The 23,267-nt window shown below is 42.4% G+C and overlaps 1 protein-coding gene across 4 annotated transcripts in view; it reads left to right on the forward strand.

Moving 5' to 3' along the window:
* Positions 1–23,267, forward strand: part of SLC24A3 (solute carrier family 24 member 3) — a 441,617-nt gene that overhangs the window by 21,452 nt on the left and 396,898 nt on the right. For all 4 annotated transcript variants that reach the window (XM_019544063.1, XM_019544066.1, XM_019544065.1 and 1 more), the window contains exon 2: positions 18,058–18,195. In XM_019544063.1, the coding sequence (XP_019399608.1) occupies positions 18,081–18,195 (115 nt within the window). In that variant the 5' untranslated portion in view covers positions 18,058–18,080. The remainder of the gene's footprint in view (positions 1–18,057; positions 18,196–23,267) is intronic.

Raw genomic sequence — 23,267 nt, forward strand, 5'->3', positions numbered from 1 at the left:
TGAGTACCTGGCGAATCAAAGATGACTGGATGTGATGCTGTTGCATTCCTCTGTCATGTACCATTGAGTACAGATACTGGTGTGCCTAAATCATGCTAGCTTAATGAGCTGGCAGACTCAGCAGGATCTTTGAGCTGTAGGCCACAATTGAGAATAGGTCTCTATTGTGCTAAGTATCATACAAACTCCTAATTGGAAACAACCTTAGAGACAAGGCAGGCAAAAAGGCAGGAGGAGAAGCAGGGGCAGATACCAATGAAGTTACAGCCTCAAGGTCATGCACCAAGTTTGTGGCAGAATTGGGAACTAAACACAGGTTCTCTGAACCACAGCCTTGTGTACTATTTATGGGTTCCAGTACTTGCTTATCTTTGCTCTGTTCACTCCTTGACAGATGGCTTCTTTTAAGCTGTTTCACTTTTTCAGATAGCTGAGTGAGCACCTGAATGTTTTGTTTCTGACATTTGTTTCTGACATAGCTGAGCTATCCAACTTCTAAGCTTCTGGGGGCTCTATGTAGCCAGGCTGCCTCAGTTGAACACAGGATGGATTGGGTACTCTCCCCAACCATTGCATCCTACATCCATGCGGGTACTCCTCCCACACTGCACTATGCAACCCCAGGCCCCCTACTTGCAGCCCTGTATTCACCCTGAGCAGCAGCCTGGGCAAGTATGACTCCCCTTCCCCATCTACCATCGTCAGCATACCCTCAATCCCCTTCTACCCCTGCCCTGGGTGCTCAGTGAGTTTGGTGTGCCTTTGTCTAAAACCATGAATATATGAATGGATTATAGACTGGGTAAAAGACCATCACCAACTCTTTCTGTTTGTGAGTGGTATCCAAATTATCTTGTGAATCTAGCTTGAAAAACAAGCATTTTTGTTTTGAAATGCTGCCATGAACCTTTTTTTGATAGGAAGAAAATGGAAAACATTTAAATTTTTTTGCTGAACTTAAGTTAATTTAAAAAAAAAAAAGGTTCTGCTGCCCTGAAAGTGCATTTTTTTTTGGTGAAGAAGTGATTTTTTCCAAAGAAAAATTGCCTATATCTTTTTGCTGCAGTGGTAATAGGCTACCATACATGTATTACTGCTATATTGGGGCATTAGGTTTGCCCATTATAAGGAAATGCAAAAATGCCAGAGTCAAGATCTACAGGACAACTATACAGGAAAAGTTTTTATAAATAAATACCCAGTATGGCAGGTCTTGTCCCAAAAAGGTAATGTTTCAGGTTGACAATTTATAATAGACTGTAAGAATAAATTGCCTGAAAGGTATGAGAGACATCTAGGACAAACCTAATTAAGGGGCTCTCAGTATATTTAATGTGTACAGGCCAGAATAGTGAGTCTCTAGACATGAATTACAAATCCTGGAGCAAAAGATATCCTGCATTTCTTCCTCTGCCAAGGTCATTGGCTTTTCTGTAAGGATTAATGAGAGCCAGGATGAAGAGAGTGGAGGTCCCCTGGCGTTGAGCCATGTGCTATTCATCAGTTCCTAGAATCAGATTGAATACCCTGTTATCCAGCTGCATCTCCCTTCATGTTTTCCTCTTCTTAAAGGTAACCTATGCCAAGTGGCCTCCTGGCATGGTTGGCTAATAGGGAGTCTCCTGCATCGCACTGTCCTCCATCACCCAGTGAAAATGGACTTGGTTTTACCCATGGCCTGCAATAAGGCCACTTGATATTAACACCAAGTTTGCAGGATTTTCCAAACAGCTTCATGATCCTTCTTCTCAAAGTGGCAGTATGTGTCCCCCAGTTGTCTCTGAGGTATCAGGGAGCTGCTGATTCTTTTGGTTACTTCTGTTTTTAAGAGCACTGTTTCTTGTGGAGTGTCCCAGTGTGCAGCACAGCAGGAACTTGGTGGATTTATGCTGCCTGACTGCAGTCTGTCTGTTGGGCACCTCAGTTCACTGAGGTGGCTAAGTGTGATTATTTTGCATTCAGAGTCCCTGAAAAACAATCAGTGCAAAAGGTGGGTACATCCCCCTCCTCCTCCTCACTTTCTTGAGACTGTCTTAAGGGTCACTGGACAGGATGTTAAAAAAAACAGACAGGTTGGTGGATTTTTAAGACTTGAATAAAGTGGAATAAAATTGCTCTTCTGTGACTCTGTCTGCTTAGATCTGTGGTTCTTAACCTGTTTAGTCTCAATGCACTCCTTGTCAGACTCAAGGCACCCCTCAGATAATCTCAGTTTGTGGTTTGCAATTATATTTATCTACACAAAAACAATATTAGAGCAATTCTTCTGTTGCAAAGAATTCAGAAAGACCACAGACAGGACAGAATGTTTTTAACTCTATGGATTCCTATTTGAAATTCCAAGGTTTATTTTGTCAATCATGCTCGCACACCTAACAGTATAAACATTGCATGGTAACCTGTGACACCTTTGAAAGCTTCTCAAAGCCAAAGGCAGTGCGATACCCTGGTCGAGGGTCACTGGCTTAGACACTCAGTAGGTGGAGTAGAATCTGGCTGCGAGTAACAAATGCTTCTGAGATTAGTATGACACCATATGTTTTCTTTAAAAATCTTACTCAGGTTGTTTTAAAAACAAAGACACCCCCTCAAAAAGTAAACAAACAAGCAAATAAAAAAATGCAACCCAACCATTGACTTTCAGAACTAAAATCATTTTGATGGCTTAAATATACCAGTGTTAACCAATACTTCATGTCTGTTCAGGAAATTGGCTAATTGTTCTCAGAACCCTGAGCCTCTTAATCAGTTCTGGTACTATCACTGTTTGTAAAGGTCCTCTCTTTTTCTCTAGCTTCTTGCTTCGTGCTAATGAGGGCAGTATTTGAATAGGACCAACTTCACAGCCATGCAGTCATTTTCTGTAGGATCTCTGGAAGAACTGCAGATATTCAGAAGGCCCCTGGAGCTTGGAGACAGTATTGTGTAGTGCACAGAGACCAGCACAGAGTGAAGAGATCTGAGCTTGATTCTTGACTCTTCTACTGACCTGCACTGTGACCTTGGACAGGTCACTTCAGCTCTATGCTTTGGTTTTCCTCCCACACTCTGTCACTAATAATGAAATTCTAAGGTCTTCAGGGCAGGGACTGTCTCTTACTATGTATGCGCCCATATATAGCCTATGGCAAAATGGGGGCCTTAATTTCAGTTGGGGCCTCCCTGTCTGAATACAACTCACATAATGATGGTGATGGTAACCTCGCAAACACTGGCCCTTCTTTCCTTTTCCACTTGGACTTCATTATCTCTGAAACTAGAGAGATGAGACTGGTTAATCTTCCAAGTCAGATACTCTGTAACGTGTTTCCTGTGGGGGACCACTCGCTGCGCGTATGCATTCATGGTTCTGATGGCTGATGATTTTGAAAGAAAACATCCCTCAAATCAGGCTACAGTGAAAAATAATCCATTTATGAAATGCTTATGCAATCCTGATCTCAGATTACCCTGTGAAAATCTAGAGCAGGTCTCAGATTACCCTGTGGAAGACAAATGTGTGTGTACACGCACGCACATCTGTGTTGTGCACACACACACCTACATATGTGAGCTGCCAAGGGGTTCCTTATTAATCGCTGCTCACCTATCAGTGCTGGGAGAAATGGACCAATGCCAGTTAATGTACTAAAGTAGAACGAAGTTAACACTAACTAGAGAAACAATAACTGTATATGGAGCGATGCTCCAATTAATTTAATGAAGCCCATTATGCTGTGGCAAAGTACTGTTGGCTGTTTTGCTGTACCCCCTCCCCACTCCATCCCCCAGCTTTTTGGCTGTCAACATATGTGCCTGTGTTTTAGTTGTCTCTGTTCAGTCCTCCCCAGGACTAGCTTGCTGTTGTATTTTATTACAGCAGTAGTTATGGAAATGGAGGCAGTTTACTGGCCTTCTCCCACCTCCCCTTTAAAAGAAGATAAAAAGAAAAAAGAATTACAAATGAGAGAAGCAAACCATGTTTAGAAAAGCTGCGCTGTTTTCAGCTCCTGCCAGCACTATCTTACAGTTTGCATAAAAAGTAGTTTATTGTGAGTGAGAGCCAAGGATACCTGCCAACACTGGAAAGTCCTTAGTGGTCATGCATTATGTTTTTCAAATGCCACAATGACAAATCAGTCCCTTTTTGTTTGTTTGATCGGGCCCGGCTCTGGTCTGACAGCTCTTCTCTGGCTGAGCTTCTTGCTTTTTCACACTTTTTTTTCTTTTTTCCACTCTAAGACTTCCCAGCTAGGGGCCAGCTTCCCAGCTAGGGTAAATCATGGTAACTATATTGAAGCTTAGATGCTATTCTTATTTACTTCACGTGTCTTTTGATTTTTTTTTTCCTTATTGCCTTTGTTCCAGAACAGAGTCCTAGTATCCACAATCCAAACTAAGTTAACTACAGCAACACAAAAATCAAGATTATGTTTCTGTCTCTTTACTCTCTCTATCCATTGTCTAGGCCTTGATCTACAAGTCCATTGTCACTAGAAAGGGTGAAAGGTTGGTATGTCAAACATATGACACCAGTAAGACCTCTTTGGGCTTTCAGCGGGCAAAGTGTTAGCGTTAAATTAAAAAGTGTGGCTGCTTTGGTACCTGGTTACTTTGGAGATGACCACTCTCCCTGTGCTCTGATGCTACTGTTTCCATCAGTGGAGGATGCTTCATTGCAAATGAAAGATTGTTACTGCCAGGATGTTCTCTGGAGGGCTGTTTAAGTCTAGGAATACCTCCTATGGTCTGTCAGAGCCTAGAGCTATTCTACAGTAGGCCAGCTGCAGTCCCTGTGCCTATGGAAATGGGCTGGGAAAAAGACTGAAGGGTACTGGTTCGCCAGAGAAAGAAGAGGAATTCTTTACATAGTGCTGGGGTGTACTTGGTAGCCATGTTGGTCTGAGACAGAAAGACATACAAAAAACTAGAACTCTTGGTTCCAAAATGATACCTTTTATTAGACCAACTGGACAATTGTAAGAAAATTGTTCTTTTCTGGGAGCTTTTGGGATAAAAGTCCCTTCGTCAGGCTCTGGGAAAAGTATAGATGGTACAAGATGGTAAAAAGTCCCCATAGTTAGAAAATAAACTTCATTTTTGCACAGAGGGAGCTGAAGACAGAGGGCTCCCTTCTCTGGGTCCATGAGAGTGAGACTTTTTACCATCTTGTACCGTCTATACTCTTCCCAGAGCCTGATGAAGGGACTTTGATTCCAAAAGCTTTCAGAAAAGGACAGTTTTCTTGCGATTTTCCGGATGGTCTAATAAAAGGTAGCATTTTGGAACCAAGAATTCTGGTTTTTTGTATGGCTTACATAGTGCTGTGCATTTTTGTTGACCTATAGAGTAAGGACCCAAGGAATTTAATGTCCTCCCCTATTTCCCCATTTTATTATCTTGTCTTCCCCTTCATTTCTTTGTTGTGTCTCCTTGCCAGATTTATACCATGTAATCTCTTTCTGGGACTGGGATTGTGTGTCTGAGTCTGTACCCTGAGCATAGTTCCCCAACTGTGATCCCTAAGTCCTGCCCTGTGAGAGGTAACTAAGGACCACAATGGAGTTGTGACATCAGAAACATAGATAAAATGAAGAGCTCAGGCTTTTCCTGTTCTGCACAGAGCAAGTACAGAAGCCTATGATGTGGTTGCCTGTGGAATATATGCTCATTGGTGGGACTTCCTCTGCCCAATGAAGTGCCAGGCAGAGTTGAAATGTTTGTCCCCAAATATAAAATCACTCCCATCCCCATCACTGTATCATTTGCTTTTCTTCCCTTTCAAGAAACTGTTTTCAGTCTAGTGATTATATTGGCTAGGTACATAGATATACTCATGCTAACCAACCACAAGCCGTGCAGCTGTGTGTGAGAAGACCCCACGACCAATTGGCACAAGTTAGATCAAAGACAGCTGTCATTTCCAAGAGCCTCTAGAAACTTGCAAATCTGTTATCAGCTGTTAATATTTGATTTTGGAAATTAGACTGACTGGAGATGAGTTTGGACACTGGTACACTACATATTACCTTAAAAAAAATAAGGTAAAGCTATCAAGATAGTCTGATACGTTTCCAGGTTACCTCAAGTATGTAATGTGGAGTGTGTTTAGGTAACATAAGATACTCTGCCCCAGCTCTTTACTTAGAATTCAAACTGAACTTTTCTCAGCTGTCTGAAGGCATTTGATCGACACTTTCTTTCACTGCATTTCATTTTTTGTAACTAAACAGAACAGATCAGCAATTTCAGAAGAGAGCTTGGTCTCACAAGACTGCCACCCCAATTTGGCAGAAGCAAGAGTACTGAGTAAACAAACACTAATACACTATCTGTGTTGTTTAGAAAATCAAGGTTCTTGGAAATGTGCTGTCTGTATTGTCTTGTTGATATTATGATGCAGAATGCATACATAAAAACAAGAAAAATGACCAGTGAATGTGGCCAGTATCAGTAGGAGCAAGCCAAAAAAGCCCCTGTTGCATCCCAGATTTCAAGACCACATTATGTAATTAGAGTTGATTAGAAAATCGAATTCACAATCTATGGGAATGCTTTGCAGGGCTCCCACCACCTCCAACAATTTCATTCCTCTTTCAAAGAGAAGGAGGAGAAATACTGTGGATCAGAAATTAAAAAAAAAAAATCTTTATTTGGAAACATTGGAACATTTTTGTGTTTTGATGTTGCAGCATCATGATATATATGTATAAATACCATATGTGAGTATACATACACATACATATTCAGTGAAAATAAGCACGAGATAGCTGCACATCAGATAAAAATAACCGTATTTTTAAATAAAGTGTCTCTCTCATTAGTAGTATATGTGTGTAGATGTATATATAAAATTCATTTCTATATATACATTATGAAATTAATATCTTTTAATGCTGATTTGTTTAAATATAAAATTTCCCTAATTGAAATGAAAAAAGTAGAAATAGTTCTGAAATTTTGCCGTTAAATTTCACTGGAATTGACAAATACTTGCAAAACATTTTAAATTTTGATAAGCGTATTCTCCAGCAGCAAACTGTTCATTTGAAAATTCTTTGACCTGTTCTAGTCATGATCTTTATAAAGAATCTGGCTTGTTCCTTGCCATCCCTGCTGTTGGTTGAGATTATTCTTGCAAGCTATAGCTTGGATCCAGCGTGCATTGAAAGTGATGAATCAGGTCTTAATTTAAAGAAATAAGGGTGAAGTCCTGTGCCCAGCAGAAGTTTTGCCTCAGGAAAAACTGAGAAAGGACTGCTAGTTTGTTTGTTTGTTTGTTTTTCAGAAATGAGAGGCTGAAAGCATGTCTTGTGAAACCTTGTTTCTCTGCTTTCCCTCCCGCTGCCACCCACTCCTAAACATTTGGCATATAAAACAACATCAGAAAACTACCTTAATAGTCATTCAACTGATGGGGGGGGTGCATGCTTACTCCCATGCATATATGTATGTATGTATGTATGTTTATACGTATATGTATGCATAAAGCCCTACTGAATTCATGGTGGAAGTGGGCTGCACAGCAGCTTCTTTAATCTTGTAGGTTCCCATGTGTGCCAGCCCTACCACTTGCTCCTGATTGGCAGGGAGGCCAAAACCATGATTTTTAAAAATGGCACTGTTTTTGCCTCCTGCCACTTGGCACCAAGAAGCAGGGCCACCGGGACCCCTCAGCCAATCAGCATTTGTGGGGGGGAGGGAAACCTACAAGATTAAAGGAGCTGCTATACAGCCCACTTCCACCATGAATCTGGTAGGGTTGTATGTATGCATTTGTGTGGAATCTCCCCATAGGCTTCGGCTTTGCTTTCCCTCCTAAATGATAGGAGAGCAACAACAAAACTCTCTCAGATGCTAAGGATACAGCCCCTCATGCTCAGTATTGAGAACAGTGCAAAGGGGAGGTAAAATGTTGCCAAACTGAAACCAGCTTTGAGCGGTTGTTGCAAATGGTAGTGCAAAGGAGAAGGGGGCCTTATCTCTCCTGACCCCACCTCTCAGCACTCTACACTTTTTTCCTCCCACTTGCCTTGTCCAACATGTCGCATTGGCCTGCTGGGCTACAGACAGATATTCAAAAAGCCTAAGCCTAAATTGATTCTGTTTTTGCCAGTTGGTCTAACCTGGCTAGGCTAAATCAGTTTGTAACTGCACAGACATCCAAGACATGCAGATACATGCCTGCAGTGGCTCAGACTAGAAGCTACGGGTGCTAGAGCAGCCCTCTCTTCCTTTCCACAGGGCTGAGCTGAGTGGGGTGTACCCAGACCCCAGCAGGATTAGGGAAGGATTCCCCCTGCTTCCTTGATAACAGAGCAATTATCAGCTCTATTATCAGCATTTATTACCCTATCAGAAAACAAACACCCTCTCTCATTAGTTCAAGCTCTTCTTAAACAAAGAAGGAACAGAGGGACATTACCAGCTGAGCTGTTGAGTAGCTCCAAAACGCCTTAAGCTGATACTACTGTCTGCCACAGCATGGGCCATAGCCAGCATGTAGTTTGCTAGCTAATGCTGAGGTATTTGTGTAAGGCAGAGGGGACAGGGAATCCCTACTTAGCAGGGAGTGATGGCTGAGAGGGATGGGAGAACAGGAGGAAGCCAGACAGACCCTGCTGTGCCTGCAAGTCTCTGCTGGAGCTGCAGCCAAGGAGCAGAGGGGAGGGGCCAGCTCTGCTGTGGAGCAGAGAGCCCTGTCCAGCCCAGAGAGCATGCTGGGATGCTGGGAGAGTCTGGTTTAACTTAAACCAGCAAGGGGTCTGGGACAGACATTGCATAAACCGGGTTGACCCAAATCAGTGAAGTCTGATATTATATTCAATCAGGTTTATCTCAAACCAGTTTCAGTCATTTTCAAACTGGTTTTTGTGCACTGAACATCTGTTACAGGCATAAACCAGTTTCTGATCACTTAAACTGGTTTATATGTAATGTCTGTCCCTAGCCCTGATGTCTAGCTGACAGCTGTGAGCAAGGCCTGGCAGCTGTAGAGGCCCAACAAGTCCCTGACGGAAGGAAAGCGAAGCTAGAGAAGTGACTAGGTTTCCTCAAGAGCCCCTTTATTCCTTATAAAGATCTTTCTGATTTCCAGAGAACCTTGCTCCCCTGTCCCATCTCCTGAGCCCTCAGAGGTGCCCAGTTCTGATGGCCTTCAGGCTGCTAAAGTTTAAACCACATTGACAATCCAGTTCCTCTTTCAGAGATCTGCCAAGACTGGAGCCCAAGTTTCTGTGTTCGCTTCACAAAAACTGATAACAGTGCAACCACAGCAGACCGGATAGACTTCAAGCAGCTTCCTGCTTGCTGTAGGATAAAGCTATGTCAGCAACTGGGGAAATGCAGAATCCAGTGCTTAGGCCTTGGATTCATTTTATCATGAACTATAAAAAAAATCTATTACTTTTTAATTTTAAAAGCGTGCTCTCTATTCAGGAGATCGGCTTTCAAAGGGCCAGATCTTTAAAGAGAGTTTCATTTCACTTTTATATTTTTATTTCCCCTTGCTTTATAGATCTAAAACCCTTTCTATACCAGAGTTACCAAGAGTAGAATTTGGCTTGTGAATTCTACATTCAACTCTGAAATTGTTTGACCTGCTTAAAGTTGTGGAATCTAGTCCAGAGTTTCAACTGGTGTAAACCAAAATAGCTCCGTTGATTTATTAGTATTATTTTTAAAAGGGCCAAATTCTGCTCTTGTCTTTGCTCTTTTAATTTAGCACCAGATGTGATTCTCTTATAGCTCCCTTGCCAAATGGCAAATTTCCCAAGCTTATTCTGAATGACTTACCTTCAGTTTTCCATTTGGGAAGGTCCAAGTTCTGAAACAAGAAAGCTGTTCTGTACTGTGAGGAGACGGAAGAGATCTGTGTCAAGAATTTAGGGGAATAACAATTTTAGAAAGAGACTGGTGTGTGTGTGTGTGTGTATGTGTTCCTTTTTTCTTTCTTTCCTTTTCCTTTCCTTTCCCCCTTGCCCCAAAGTCAAGTGCCAACTGCTCAGAAAAACCCCCCCACTTCACTGTGAAAGCAACTTGTATGTAGAATTGAGACTACTTAGCTCAGATTACAAGAGAATGTTTATCATTAAGGAAGAAGCCTGGTGCTGGACTATTATAACTGCCCTTAAAAATTCACATGAACTAATGTTTTAGAAATGCAATCCATCTGTTCTTATACATTTTGTTCACAGAGTAAGCATTTGCATTCACTCAAAGGCAAAGTAAAATAGCAAACAGCACATTTTAGGAGGTATGAAGGGTATGGAATGATGACTAGTTATTACACATGCGCACACTTCAGAGTGATATTTACTTTACCAAAGAAAGTATTCAGTACATAGAAATGCCAGATTTTAAGATTCCCTTTATCCATCTTATGTGCTATCTGAGGCAGGCAGGGGTCCTTTGGAAGAAATCATCTTGTGATGAACTTAAAGGTTGCATCATCACCCTGGCAACACGACTGGCATTTCTTCAAACAAAGAAATGGCACTCTCATCCTGGCGATTTCTTCCTCCTGAATTTCAAAGACCTGTTGAATACAATGCAGGAGGGACTTCCAAACAGGTCCTAAAATATTTTGTGGAAGACACTAGGTAACTGAAATATAGGAGTGGTAACTGGCTCCCTATAACAGACTGTTTTCTTTAGCTTCAGTGTCTTCCAAATCCCTGTCAAAGACTTGATAGCTTATTTTATCACTCTTCATCCTCCTCCTCTCACTTTTGTTGTGCCCACATCCTTCTCTCTGAAGAGGTCTGGGCATGACTTCTTCTGGAAGCCAGTGATCATACTGTAGCCCCTGATCCTGAACAGGAAACTGAACTCGATTCTGACTCTCCCATGCTGTGAATCACCCTTGAAGATTTAATAGATTTCATCATAAACATTTGGGCTGGAAGGGACCCTGGAGGATCATTGAGTCCAGCCCCCTGCCCAGGGGCAAGATGTCAGCAGGGATCATAGGATCCCAGCAAGATCAGCATCCAAATGTGTCTTGAGGGCTTTCAAAGTAGGTGCCTGAACCGCCTCCGGCAGCAGTCTATTCCAAGACTTGGGGGCTCAGACAGTGAAGAAGTTCTTTCTTATGTCCAGCCTGAATTGGTCGCGGCAGAGTTTTGTGACCGTTCAATCTTGTCATCCCTTGGAGTACTCTGGGAACACATGTTCCCCCAGATCCTGATGAGCACCCCTGATAAATTTATAGGTGGCCACCAGATCAACCCTGAGCCTGCACTTTTCCAGGCTGAAGAGCCCCGTGGCTCTCAGCCTGTCATCATAAGGTCTGTTTTCCTGACCTCTGATCATATGGCCTTCCTGACCACCAAGGCTAAGTACAACAGGAGAATGACATCCCTGGATTTGCTTGAGAAGCATCTATGGATGCAAGCCAGTGTTTTGCTCGCTTCACTAGCTGCAGCGTCACACTGAAGGCTCATGTTCATCTTGTGGTCAATCATGACCCCCAAGTCCTTTTCATCTGTAGTGCTAACCAGCGTAGCACTGCCAAGCCTATCAGGATGCTGCAGATTTTTCCTCCCAAGGTGGAGAATCTTGCATTTTTCAGTGTTGAACATCATCAGGTTCTTGTCCTATCAAGGTCCACCTGGATCACCCTCCTGTCCTCAGGTGTGGATGCTTTACCCCGGAGTTTGGTGTCATCAGCGAACTTGGCCGCTTCTGACTTCAATGTCCACATCATTGATAAAGATGTTAAATAGTATAGGCCCTAGGACAGAGCCTTGAGGGACCCCACTGGTCACAGCGCACCAAGACGATTGGCTTCTGTCAACTACCACCCTCTGGGTCCTACCGCGGAGCCAATTCCCCAGCCACTGGATTATGGTGAGGTTGAGGCCGCAGTTAGCCAGTTTAGCTAAGAGGTGATTGTGGGATACCAGATGAAAGGCTTTTTTTTAAGTCAAGATATACGACATCAATCTCTTCCCCCTTGTCCAGGTGATAAGTCACCTGGTCATAAAAGGAAATGAGGTTGGTCAGGCAAGACCTACCCGCAACAAACCCAAGCTGGGTATCCCTCAGGATATTGCCTTCAGCTAGTCTGTTAAGGATGGCCTCTTTGATCATCTTTTCCAAGATCTTCCCCAGGATAGAAGTCAGGCTGATGGGCCTGTAGTTTGCTGGATCTACTTTCCTCCCTTTCTTGAAGATAGGCATGACACTGGCTGTCTTCCAATCATCGGGCACTTCACCAGAACACCGGTTCTCAAATATCTGTGCCAGGGGCTGAGCTATGATGCTTGCCAGCTCCCTGAGTACCCTTGGGTGTAACCCGTCAGGGCCGGCTGACTTGAAGGTATCCAGCCTGTCGAGGTGTTCCTTCATGAGGTCAGCTTCGATGGAGGGCAAGGAATCTCCCTCACCTGGGCCTTCCTGACACATAGTGAGCAGGGCCGTCCCATGGGACTGGTGAAACACTGACACAAAGTACCCATTTAGCAAGTTGGCTTTTTCAGTTGTCAGTTGCCCCATCTGGTTTAGCAGGGGTCTAATGTTGCCCTTGCTTTTCCTCTGGCTCCCCAAATATCTAAAAAAGGACTTTTTATTTTCCTTTATATTTGTAGCTAGCTGGAGTTCCATCGCAGCCTTGGCTTTCCTGGTTTGTTCTCTGCATGTCCGGACCAGAGCAGAGTAGTTCTCCTTGGTGGTGGTTCCAGTCCTCTATCCTTTGTAGGTCTTCCTTTTAAGACATAGGAGGTCCGCCAGTTCCTTGGAGAGCCAAGGGGGCTGCTGTGCCCTTTTGCTGCCTTTCCTCTGAGACGGAATGGACTTTACTTGCACGTCCAGGATTGCTCCCTTGAGGAGCAACCACTCATCCTGAACTCCCCTCACCATTGGGTTGTGGACTTTTAGGGGCTCTCTGACAAGCCTCCTTAGCTTGTCAAAGTCAGCTTTCCTGAAGTCGAGGGCTTCTGTATTACTGACTGACTTGCCAGCCTTACAGCAGATGGTGAAGGTGATCAGCTCATGGTCACTGTCACCCAGCTTCCCTTCGATCATTAAACTCAAAGCAAAAGACTCTTAGGATAGAAATAGATGTCATGGAATAAAGTGGATTAGCTCTGCTGCAGTGTGTCATGGCACAACTGATCTGCTTCACTGGGCAAAATACATCTCCCCTTGCCCCACCCATTGATACTGTGGGACAAGGTGCAGTATGTTCCCCTGGGGCTAGAGGGGCCTGGTCCTGTGAACCTCAGGAATTCCTGTGTAGGATCAGGCCCCTCAAGTCCTGAGAGCACCTGCCCAGTTTTTCCCACTTACCCAGACCTGCCTTGGAGATCCCAATGGTGGGTCTAGGTGAGGAAAGTCTTTCAAAGACCCACTTACAGAGAAGCACCCCAGGGAATCCTGGGGCTCCTCTCAATAAATAGGGAAAGTTGGAGTTCTCTGCTTATGGTGACATACTTTGGGATTTCCAGGGGCATATCTTTATAATCAGGGAAAACCCGTATGGGCATTGGTGTAGAGGGGTGGAATGACTGGCGACTTGTGCCTCCATGACCTTAGTGTCTCTGGAAACTTGTTTGGGTAAGCAGGGAACTGGGGCTTTTCCCACCTACCCAGACCAGCCATTGGATTTTCCGAGGCAGGTCTAGGTAAGCAGAGAAAACCCACTTTCTCCACTTACATCCACTTTAGAGATTCTGGGGAAGCAGGTCCTGGTGTGGAGGCACAGGATATTGTAATTCCTCAAGTTCCATTCCAGGACCCATATGGGTTCTGCCCAGTTCTGGAGACATGCCCCTGGTAGGGCATGCCTCCTTAAGTGGGGAACCCTGACTTTCCCCATCTATGGAGAGGTGTCCTAGGATTCGCAGGGCTGCCTCTGTAAGTGGGGAAAGCCAGGCAGGTACTCTCAGGGTTTGAGGGGCCCTTAAGCCCCCAGAGCACCTGCCAGGGTACGTGGAGAGTGTGGGCAGCTCAGGCTGTCTGCACTCTCCTACCCCAGACCTAATAGATATCTACTGCAATGAAACAGCAGAATTTATGACTTCCTTTTGAAAGTCCACTGATTTTTTTATGGCAACACAAAGGATGTTAAGCGACATCTGTTTCTACCCTTAGTTGCTTAGAAGCATGTTGGTTGGATGATAAACAATTATGTGACCTCTCCAAGTGGGCTGAATGACCTCTCATTGCATCAGTTGGAACACCGCTCAGCATAAGCAGCAGAGTAGAGTTGCAATGCTTGCATGTTCCATGCAAAATCAGAGAGAGAGAAGTAGTATTTTGTTTTACAGCAGAAGGAAAGATGGATGGACGGGCAGAGAGACATATGATGGAAAGACAGATGGATGGCAGAGAGACATTTGTTTTCTTTATTACATGTCTGCTTTGTGTTGCAAGTAGCATCTCTTTGTTTCTGCCTATGAAAAATATATTTGCCCCTCAAAGTTTTAAACTCCATAGGATTCATGCACTTGACATGTGAGCAGGCACTCTGAGCTAATTAGACCAACATGAAATGTGCAGGGCTGAGCAGCGAGGTGCCAAGAATGTTATGGAAAACAGCCAAGTGTTTTTGTTGACATTGCTGAAATAGAACTTCATTTAGCAGTTCCTCCTCTAAGCCAAAGGGGAGTGAGAAGTAGGGAACAAAAGGGGATGGGGTGGGGAGAAGGAAGGAATAGCAACAAAAGCTAATAACAAAAATGTTGCCTTTTACCAGGTCAGTCACAATATTTGTGCAGTTGAGAACATCTTGTAATCTGCAAGTGTGAATGATGTATAGACAGAAAGTGTCTTAATCCTGCATTATCTGCTCACATTCTTTAGTAACTTTGAAGCAATGCTGTTCCACAGATTAGATTTTCTAGAATACTTTCTTTCTTAACCCTCCACTGCTCCTCCACTTCCTTGCTGAAAAGAATAAATAAAATAGGTTCTCACTCACATGGTAATAATGTGTGTTCCAGTAACTTTAGTGACTCTCAAAGTAGTCTTACTCCATGGTCCACAGGCCTCAAATGGGCCCTGTAGTCAATACCTGTGGCCTCTGGGACCATTACCTGTATGATGAACTACATAAAAAAAAAGCTCTGCTATTTTAATGGTATTTGTTGTCCCTATTTGATGTAAGTTGACAATAAGCTGGGCCAGCAGTGTGGCATTGTTGCCAAGAAGGCTAATGGCCTACTGGGCTGCACTGGTAGGTGTGTTGCCAGTAGGTAAAAGGAAGGGATTATTCCCCTCTATTCAGTATTGGTGAAGCCACATGTGGAGTACTGTGTTCAGTTTTGGGCTCCCCACTACAGAAAGGATGTGGACAAATTGGAGACAGACCAGCAGACGGCAACAAAAATGGTTCTGGGGCTGAGGCATATGACTTCTGACAAGAGGCTGAGGGAACTGGGGTTATTTAGTTTGCAGAAGAGAAGACTGAGGAGGGATTTAATAGCCTTTAACTACCTAAAGCGTGGGTCCAAAGAGGATGGAGCCAGACTGTTCTCAGTGGTGCCAGATGATAGAACAAGGAGCAATGGTCTCAAGGTGCCGCAAGGGAAGCTTGAGTTAGGCATTAGGAAGAATTTTCTCACTAGAAGGGTAGTAAAACACCAGAACAGGTTACTTAGAGAGGTGATGGAAGCACCATCCTTGGAGGTTTTTAAGACCTGACTAGACAAAGCTTTGGCTGGGATGATCTAGTTGGGGATGATCTTGCTTTGAGCAGGGGTTGGACTAGATGACCTCCTGAGGTCTCTTCCAACCCTATTTTTCTATGATTCTGTGTAGCCAGACAATAGTTTCAGGAGTAATTATATAACATGCACTACTTTTTAGCAGAGAAATGGAAAGTAAAGATTGGCCTGTTTGCTGTGGAGATTGTTAGTGAAAGGTTTGGTCTACATGATGTTTGAAGGGATACATCAATTCCAGCCAAGTCATGAACAACTTGAGAAGTTCTCCACTAGAAAAACTTATGCTAGATGAAGCTCTAGTCCAGTATTTATCCCATCTTCCTGGTGTCACATGGAGTTGGTGGAAGATACCCTGATATTTGTAGATATTCCTCATTACTGTTGTAACATTTTAAAGGTGAAGCTGGTTCAAATATCCTTTTGAATTGAGCATTTCTATGATTCACATCCCCTGAATTCCATAGACTTCACTAGACTTGTATTAGGTGTGAATTATGGTAGAATATGGCCTAAGCCATGTGAGAAGCTATTCTTTCATAACGAGGCCCTCAGGGAGTAGAGCAACGATTGTGCAACCCTCTCTGTAAGTCTAGCCTTGTGATTTAAGGCATATGTGTTTTTTTTGTTAGAACAATTTCAGAACGCACTTAAACTTAGTGGCTGGCCCATCAATGCCATTTAGAGCCATTCTAATGATTTTATTGGGCATTGAACTAGGCCCATAGTGTTGAAAAGGTCTGGGTTGAATACTTGAGCTAGTATTCCACTCATAAAATACTCATAAAATAAGCATGGGTAAATTCTCATGGAAGTTTTTTGAAAACGGCCATTGTTGTTTACATATAGATACCACCTGAGAGACTTCCATATTCTCATGCCTACTGAAATAATGGCAGCCAGTACATTTGCAGTCTTGAGGACAATTAATTTCTTAGAAAGGGAGAGCTCTGCAAACTGTTATGAAGCATTCTATTCATTTACAAACTTTCCATCAGGCCAGCCAACTTTGTGTAGCACAGCACTGCATCTGTGAGCACCTTTGACCACAATTTTAACCATGTCACTTCAGTCAAGTGGCTCACATTCCTAATGTTGTGCATGTATGTATGTGCTTTGTGGATTGGGGCCTTGGTAAACAATAAGTGCCAAGAGTCCACTATTCTTCTTTGTTTGGAATAAAGAAGAGAAATAGCTACATTTTAAATTTGTTCTCCCAACAATTATTAAATATGCATGAAATGCAAAGATTTTTGCCAGAAAACTGTTTAAAATTTAAGCCGGTCAGGGGCAGATCTAGAAATGGCACAGTGTGCATCCCTATCCCCTTTCCAGAATGTAGTTTGATGGTTCCTGGGTGCACTGTGGAGTCTGCACCATGCTGCAGAAGTGGCAACCAGTAACATTTTTATGTTCCCAAGCAGCTAAAAGTCCCACTTATCTGCTTTTGGCACCCTGTCCCTTCCACTCTGGGCTCAGTGGTAGTTTCCCTCCCCTCCCATTTCCTCCTCCTCATCACCTGTATCTCTGCACACAGGAAGGGTAGACCTGCTCACTGCCACTGTCCCTGAGCTGCTGCTGCTCTGCCAGATCCAGTCGGAGCTGTGGGAGCTGGACATAGTTGGGGACAGTGGCAGCAGCGGTATGCAGGTGGGTTCCCCTTCCCTGTCTGGTCCTCCTTGGGTGTTTCCAGCCAGCCCAGGAATAGAGGCACAGTTGGAAAATCTAGCCATTGCTGCTGTCCCAGGTTTAGTTTGTCTCCCTGTGCAACCATTCCCTGCAGCCCTGACTGAAGCAGAGGGGTTGGGGCTGGGACAGTGGCAGCATTAGGGAGGTCTCTCCTTCCTGTGCCCAGAGGCGTAGGTACAGGCGGAATGGGAAGGGAGGGGCAGTGCCATTGAGTGTGATGGGGAACAGAGTGGGTGCTAGGGGCAGGTGCAGAGAGGAGATTCTTACCTGATTTGTGGACTTAAAAAAAGTCTCTGGCTGCAGCTTCCACAGTGTGAAACTAATCCATTTTTTGTTGTTAACTTTGAGCTATGCTCATCTCTGCAACATGTCATGGAGTTGCAGCAGGGATGAATCTGGTTCTTCTTAATGTATCCATGTGGGAGGCTAATTATAGTTCCAGGTAGGGATGAATTTAGATGTTTGGGTCTAAATTGTCAAGTGATTCTGGGTGCTACAATTTTGAGTTTCATCTTGGGCAAACCTTGAAGGCACCTGGATTTCCAGAAGGTTTAGAGAATTCATACTTTAGTAGTCAAGGCTCTTTAAAGTGTCTCACATCGAACATGCAGGAACAGAGTTCAGCTGCTCCCAAAGTCAGAAGTCACTTTCTAAGAGGTTGTCATGGTTTTGTCTTTTGCTTTTCCCAGAGCAAGACCATTTATCTTGTTCCATTATCCTGTAGGTTATGATGTCCTGAGTTATACCATGGAAACTAATGACAAGTGGCATGGGAGAAAAGTACTTCAAGCAATTGAGGAGAATGCCACTGAAATTCCAGAGGATGACGAGCATCAGTACATCAAGAACTGCACTGAACCAGGTAGGAACAAACTGTTTCCCCTCCTCTTGAGGTCACTCCTACATAAATAATGGTCTAGCCACATATGCTCTGTACTACTGCTGCCAAAAGACTTTGGTTGCAAAATAGGCCCATTTGTTTAGCTGCATAAAATGTTCTTATCACATAGCCAGTATGTGGAAGATTAATGGTACAACCTTTCAAAGGGAAGGATGCTCAGCTACAGAACAAGCCAGTTGTTTGTGGAATGCTAGTAGCTGAATCTTAAGGATCAGTGCAAAGAGCTGAGCACTGAGATTGTAAACAGGATGTTTTGCATGTTTGTTTCATAAATGTGTAGCTCAATCCTTAGTAAAAAGGTCAGGTGACCATGATGATTACCAGCAGGATTACTGGCTGGAAACCTGGTATGTAGTTTTATGCTTAAAAAAAAATCTAAAATTGATTTTCAGGGAAGGATTTGACTAAGATGAAGTTCCACTCTTTGAAGGTGCCTTTTATCATATTGTTTGTTTGCTTATTCTAAAAACCTCTGTCTGTATATATAGGGTTATTTTCTTTTACTTTTCTTGAAAAAAATTACTCGCAGCTCTTCACAATATTCTCCTTGAGTCTAAAAAAATGTCAAAGTAGGGACTCTCTGTCATTTGTGTTCACTTGAATATGTTTGATGTTTTCTGTATGGAGATGGAAACCATGGTAATAAATCACTAATGGTGGGAAGGAATAAGATGCTCAAATCTTCTTCCATTAAAAAAATTGATGTTGCCCCTCAAAGTTATGAAACAGCTAAGCCATTTTATATGTATCATAGGGCTACATTAGTTACCCAGTTAAGGAAAAGTTCTATTAAATATAGTTCATGTTGTAGCTTTGCATGTGTATGTGTTCCCCTGGTACCTGAATAATGTTTTCACAACACTTAGATAATAATGATTTATTTTCAAGAGCAAAATTACTACAATACAATCTTTCTATAATTATCCTCCCGTACAAAGCAGTACTTTCCTCACAAACTCTACCACTGCTCACATGATCTCTTATTTCCATTCCTTCTGAGTGTTGACATTTATTTTCTTGTAATCATAAACTACTTCCTCTACCTTCATAAAATAAAATTGTCTGTTAGGAAGGTACTGTGTCTGTTGGTTTTGAGGGGGGGGGAGGAGGGAAGGACAGGCAAGAACAATAATTACCTGACTTAACTCTGCAATTTTGAGGCAATAAAGGAGAGCTGTGACCATGAGTTGTCAAGAATTTACTATGGAATAAGTTGTTTTATGGTAATTATGAAATTAGTGTCACCATCGTATGTAGGTTTAAGATCAGAAGTTACCTACTTACATTTCTGCCCTCTGAGGCATTCCAATGAAGTGAATGGAACTAGATACAGAATGTGAATGTAAAAGTGCAGCTTTATAACTTTGCAGGAGAAAAGTCAGAAATGTTATGCCTGAACCTTATAAACACTATGAGAATTCTCTGTTGATTTCTGTGAGCTTTGGTTAAGGCCCAAAATATTTCAAATTGTGATGTTTATATGAAACCAATTAATTGAGAATTGGTTCCTGGATCCTACGACTGGAATGGAGACAGCTAAATGCCATAGCCACTCTTTAACATATCTGGTCACTTTTAACAAGAAAACTTTTACCCAACCAAATCTACTTAGATTATAAGGAAGTTTGGCAAGCTCCTTGAAAGATTATTTTATTTATTATAGAGTTTTGTATAGTATCTATCAGGATAGCTATCTGGGTGTATTCATATGGTTTTATAAAAGCTACTAGCATTAAGTCCTATAAGGTGTACATATAACAGAAGTAATACTGTAACTAGCACATCCTAGGAATAAACTACATTATTTTACCTTCACTCTAAATTTTAACATTTCAAGCTGCCTTTCTTTTAAGGGACATCTGTGAATTTGAAATCAAGCTAATTTAAAAAAAAACAATAGTAGTAGTATCGGGTATTAAACTACTGTAGTTCTATCTGCCAATTTTTGTGGTATTATATTTTCATTTCGTATGTTGTTGGCTGGCTGGAGAAACTTCATCAAACTCATAATTCAAGCTATGCTATTCCATTGACATTCAAATGCTTCACAAAATTAAGTCAGTTTTGTCTGGATTTAGCTTTGGAAGAAAGCTCTGATGACACTGAAATATTCTAATTTCATATCTTTATATTTTGATTTTTCATGTTATAATGACGTAGTTTCAAAATTTATTTTGAATTATGTTACAGAATAGAATACAAAATATAAAAATCAAACTGAAATAATTTGATCAACTAAAAAAAACTTCTTAGAATATTCCTTTGCAAAGATTTTTTAAAAAATTGGTTGCTTGTGCTTTAGTTTGAAATTAAGCCAAATTTTAAAGTTTAAAACCTTCATAAGCCAGAGATGAATGAAAGATGCACTTCTGTTTGTTTTGGTTTTCTCTCTTGCTGCTATTTTAATTATGACAGAACTAGAGAAACAGGAAAACTGACTTGGGTCCCAATTTTGTAACTTCATCTATGTGCAAGGCACCCCCAAATTCATCCCACTGCAGGATTGTGGTCTAATATGTAGCTTCTTTTACACGGTTTTACTTACCTGAGTAAAGTTAAGGTAGTGCATAGGTATTTGCAGGATTTGGGCTGAATTAACTGAAGGGAAAGCAGTGAAGCATGGATCTGCATTTTGAGGATTGATGTAAATGCACTGAGGAAACATGGAGGTAACTTTTCCTGATTTACATGTATTATTGGGGAGAGGGATTAATGTATTTTGGGGGGTTATTTCTTTTTTTTTTCAGTTTTAGTGATTTTAGGAATTAGTCACTATAGCAAAGTACTCCTAAAGGAAGTATTAAATGAAGACGCAGTAACAACAGCACTATAGGGGCATGTGTAGATGCGCCCACTGGGAAGAAATGTAGGCACAACATTTTAGACAAAAGTACAGTATATTTTTCAAATGGAAGTCTCTCTAAGTAATAGAAATCATCCTGTCTTTTTTGTAGATGCTGCTCAAAGAACTAAAAATGTTTTGTTTTGTTTCTTCTCTAAGAATGCTTCACAAACTTTGATTAAGCTTCTTTGTTGGAGCTGGTTTAAAATCAAGTCTTCTGAAAGAACAGTATTTTTTCTCCATCAAGAGATGCTGATTTGAAGGAACTGACATGTTCCTTAGGAACATATCAGTTCGATCAAAACGCTTTGCCTTGTGTCCTGAGCTCTGGCCAGCCTGACTTTTGCCATCCCTGTCTACCTAGCGAGCTGCTTGCTAAACTCATGGCTCTTTGGAAGGTCAGGTAACACAAGGAGGCAGCTGGTTCCCTTGCTCGCTGGGTGACTGTCCCTTGGGGGTGCTCAGCTCCTCAGGTCTTCAGCTGCTGTGGGAGGCGTCTGCTGGGGCAGTCATGGAACTGGGTGTCTGAGCATCTGCCTAACTCTGATGTGTGCAGATTCGTATGCCCAGGAAGTTGAATGGCCAACCGTAAACCAACAACTTCTGCACTGGTTGTTCAATACCTGAGATATTTCAAAATTTTCCTCTCTGGTTTTTTTTTTTTTTTTAAATTGACTTTTTCAGTCCCAGTTTGGGGTTCTCCTCCAGGCAAAACCAACATTTTCCACAGGAGGGAAGTGCTGTTTTCTAGCCTGTTCTCCCCTTTGGAAAAAACTTCATTTTAACAAAGCTTCCAGTGGCATCTCTGTCTGTTAAATACAGGGTTGTTGAGGGGGTGCAATTTCATTTACTTTGTGGTCAGCAATCGTTATGCTGCATTATTCATTTAAAGTCCTGTAATGATATTGGCTAAACAGTTAACTGATAACACATGCCTAGTACCTGCATGTTGTGACTAATCCCCCCTCCCCTCCTCTCTCCCTCCCAAGTCAGTGACACTTTGCAGGGAGAGGGAGGTAGAGGCAGAGCCATGTGCTGTGACTAGCCACCTTTCTGGAGCACTGTGCTGCTCCCTTTCCCTGCTGGACTGCGTCTGGTGCTAAAAGTTAACTGTAATGCATTAACATTATAAGTATACCAGTTTCCCTTGCTTTTTACTGTACATGCATTCCTGGAGAATGGCGCATAACTTGAATTTACATAAAGGGAACCCACTTTACAATGTAACAACTAGGGATTCCAAGACCTGGTTGTACTGACCCCCAGGCCCATTTCTACCACTTTTACAAGACAATATTGGTACTCACAAACAGCAGACAGCACACACAAGCACAGGGTACTATCATAATGGGGATGGCAGCTACAGAAACCCGTGTTGCAGACAATGAGCGAGGAGCGAGGAGACTATATTTTGGTGTGTGTCACTTGTACAACGTACCCCACAAAGCAGCAGACTGCGGGCTTCCACCACTCCGATCGCGTAAGAGTGAATTTACCTCGCATATAACAAATTTTTGGTATAAAAAGGGTCATTGCATAGGAGTAAATTCGTACATACAGAACCTGCATAAAGCAAGGGAAACCTGTACCATTTAACCTTTCTTGTTACTTTGAAGATAATGGGAATCCTTCCATCGGCTTCAGTGGATTTGAGATCATCTCCTTTGTCGTGTGTAACTTTGAGTGCTGGACTGAAGGTGGAAACATGAATAAATATAACGGTCAAAAAGGATACATTCACAGGAACATATCTTTCTGTGCAGTCATACTCAAAAGGCCTTGCCTATGCGGAGGATGCAAAGTAAGTTAAGGCAGTTTGGCTAAAAGTGTGAAGTCAGTTTGCCTGATGTGAGGCACATGGAGTAGGTACTGTTATTCAAGAGTATAGAGGCCTTAGCTCAACTGTCCTTAATACTCCTCAACATTCATACAGTGTATAGTGCCCTTTAAATAACAGAGGGAGTCATTAGCCATGTTCATCTGAAGTGAGGCAGAAGTTGGGGTAAATTTGCAATTTACAGATTAACTAAATCAGAGGTCTGTGTGCATGGGATAAATTTTCATGAGCTAGTCCACTTTGTCAGATGCTATGAGAGCACATGACTTCAGAACTTTAGTTGAATTGCTTTCCCTTTCCTGAGTATCCCAGTGAAAGCATTTTCTTTCTTCTTTAGTTATAAACACTTTTCAT

Source organism: Crocodylus porosus, unplaced genomic scaffold, assembly GCF_001723895.1.
Source record: "Crocodylus porosus isolate Cpor-Errol unplaced genomic scaffold, CroPor_comp1, whole genome shotgun sequence".
NCBI lineage: Eukaryota > Metazoa > Chordata > Crocodylia > Crocodylidae > Crocodylus > Crocodylus porosus.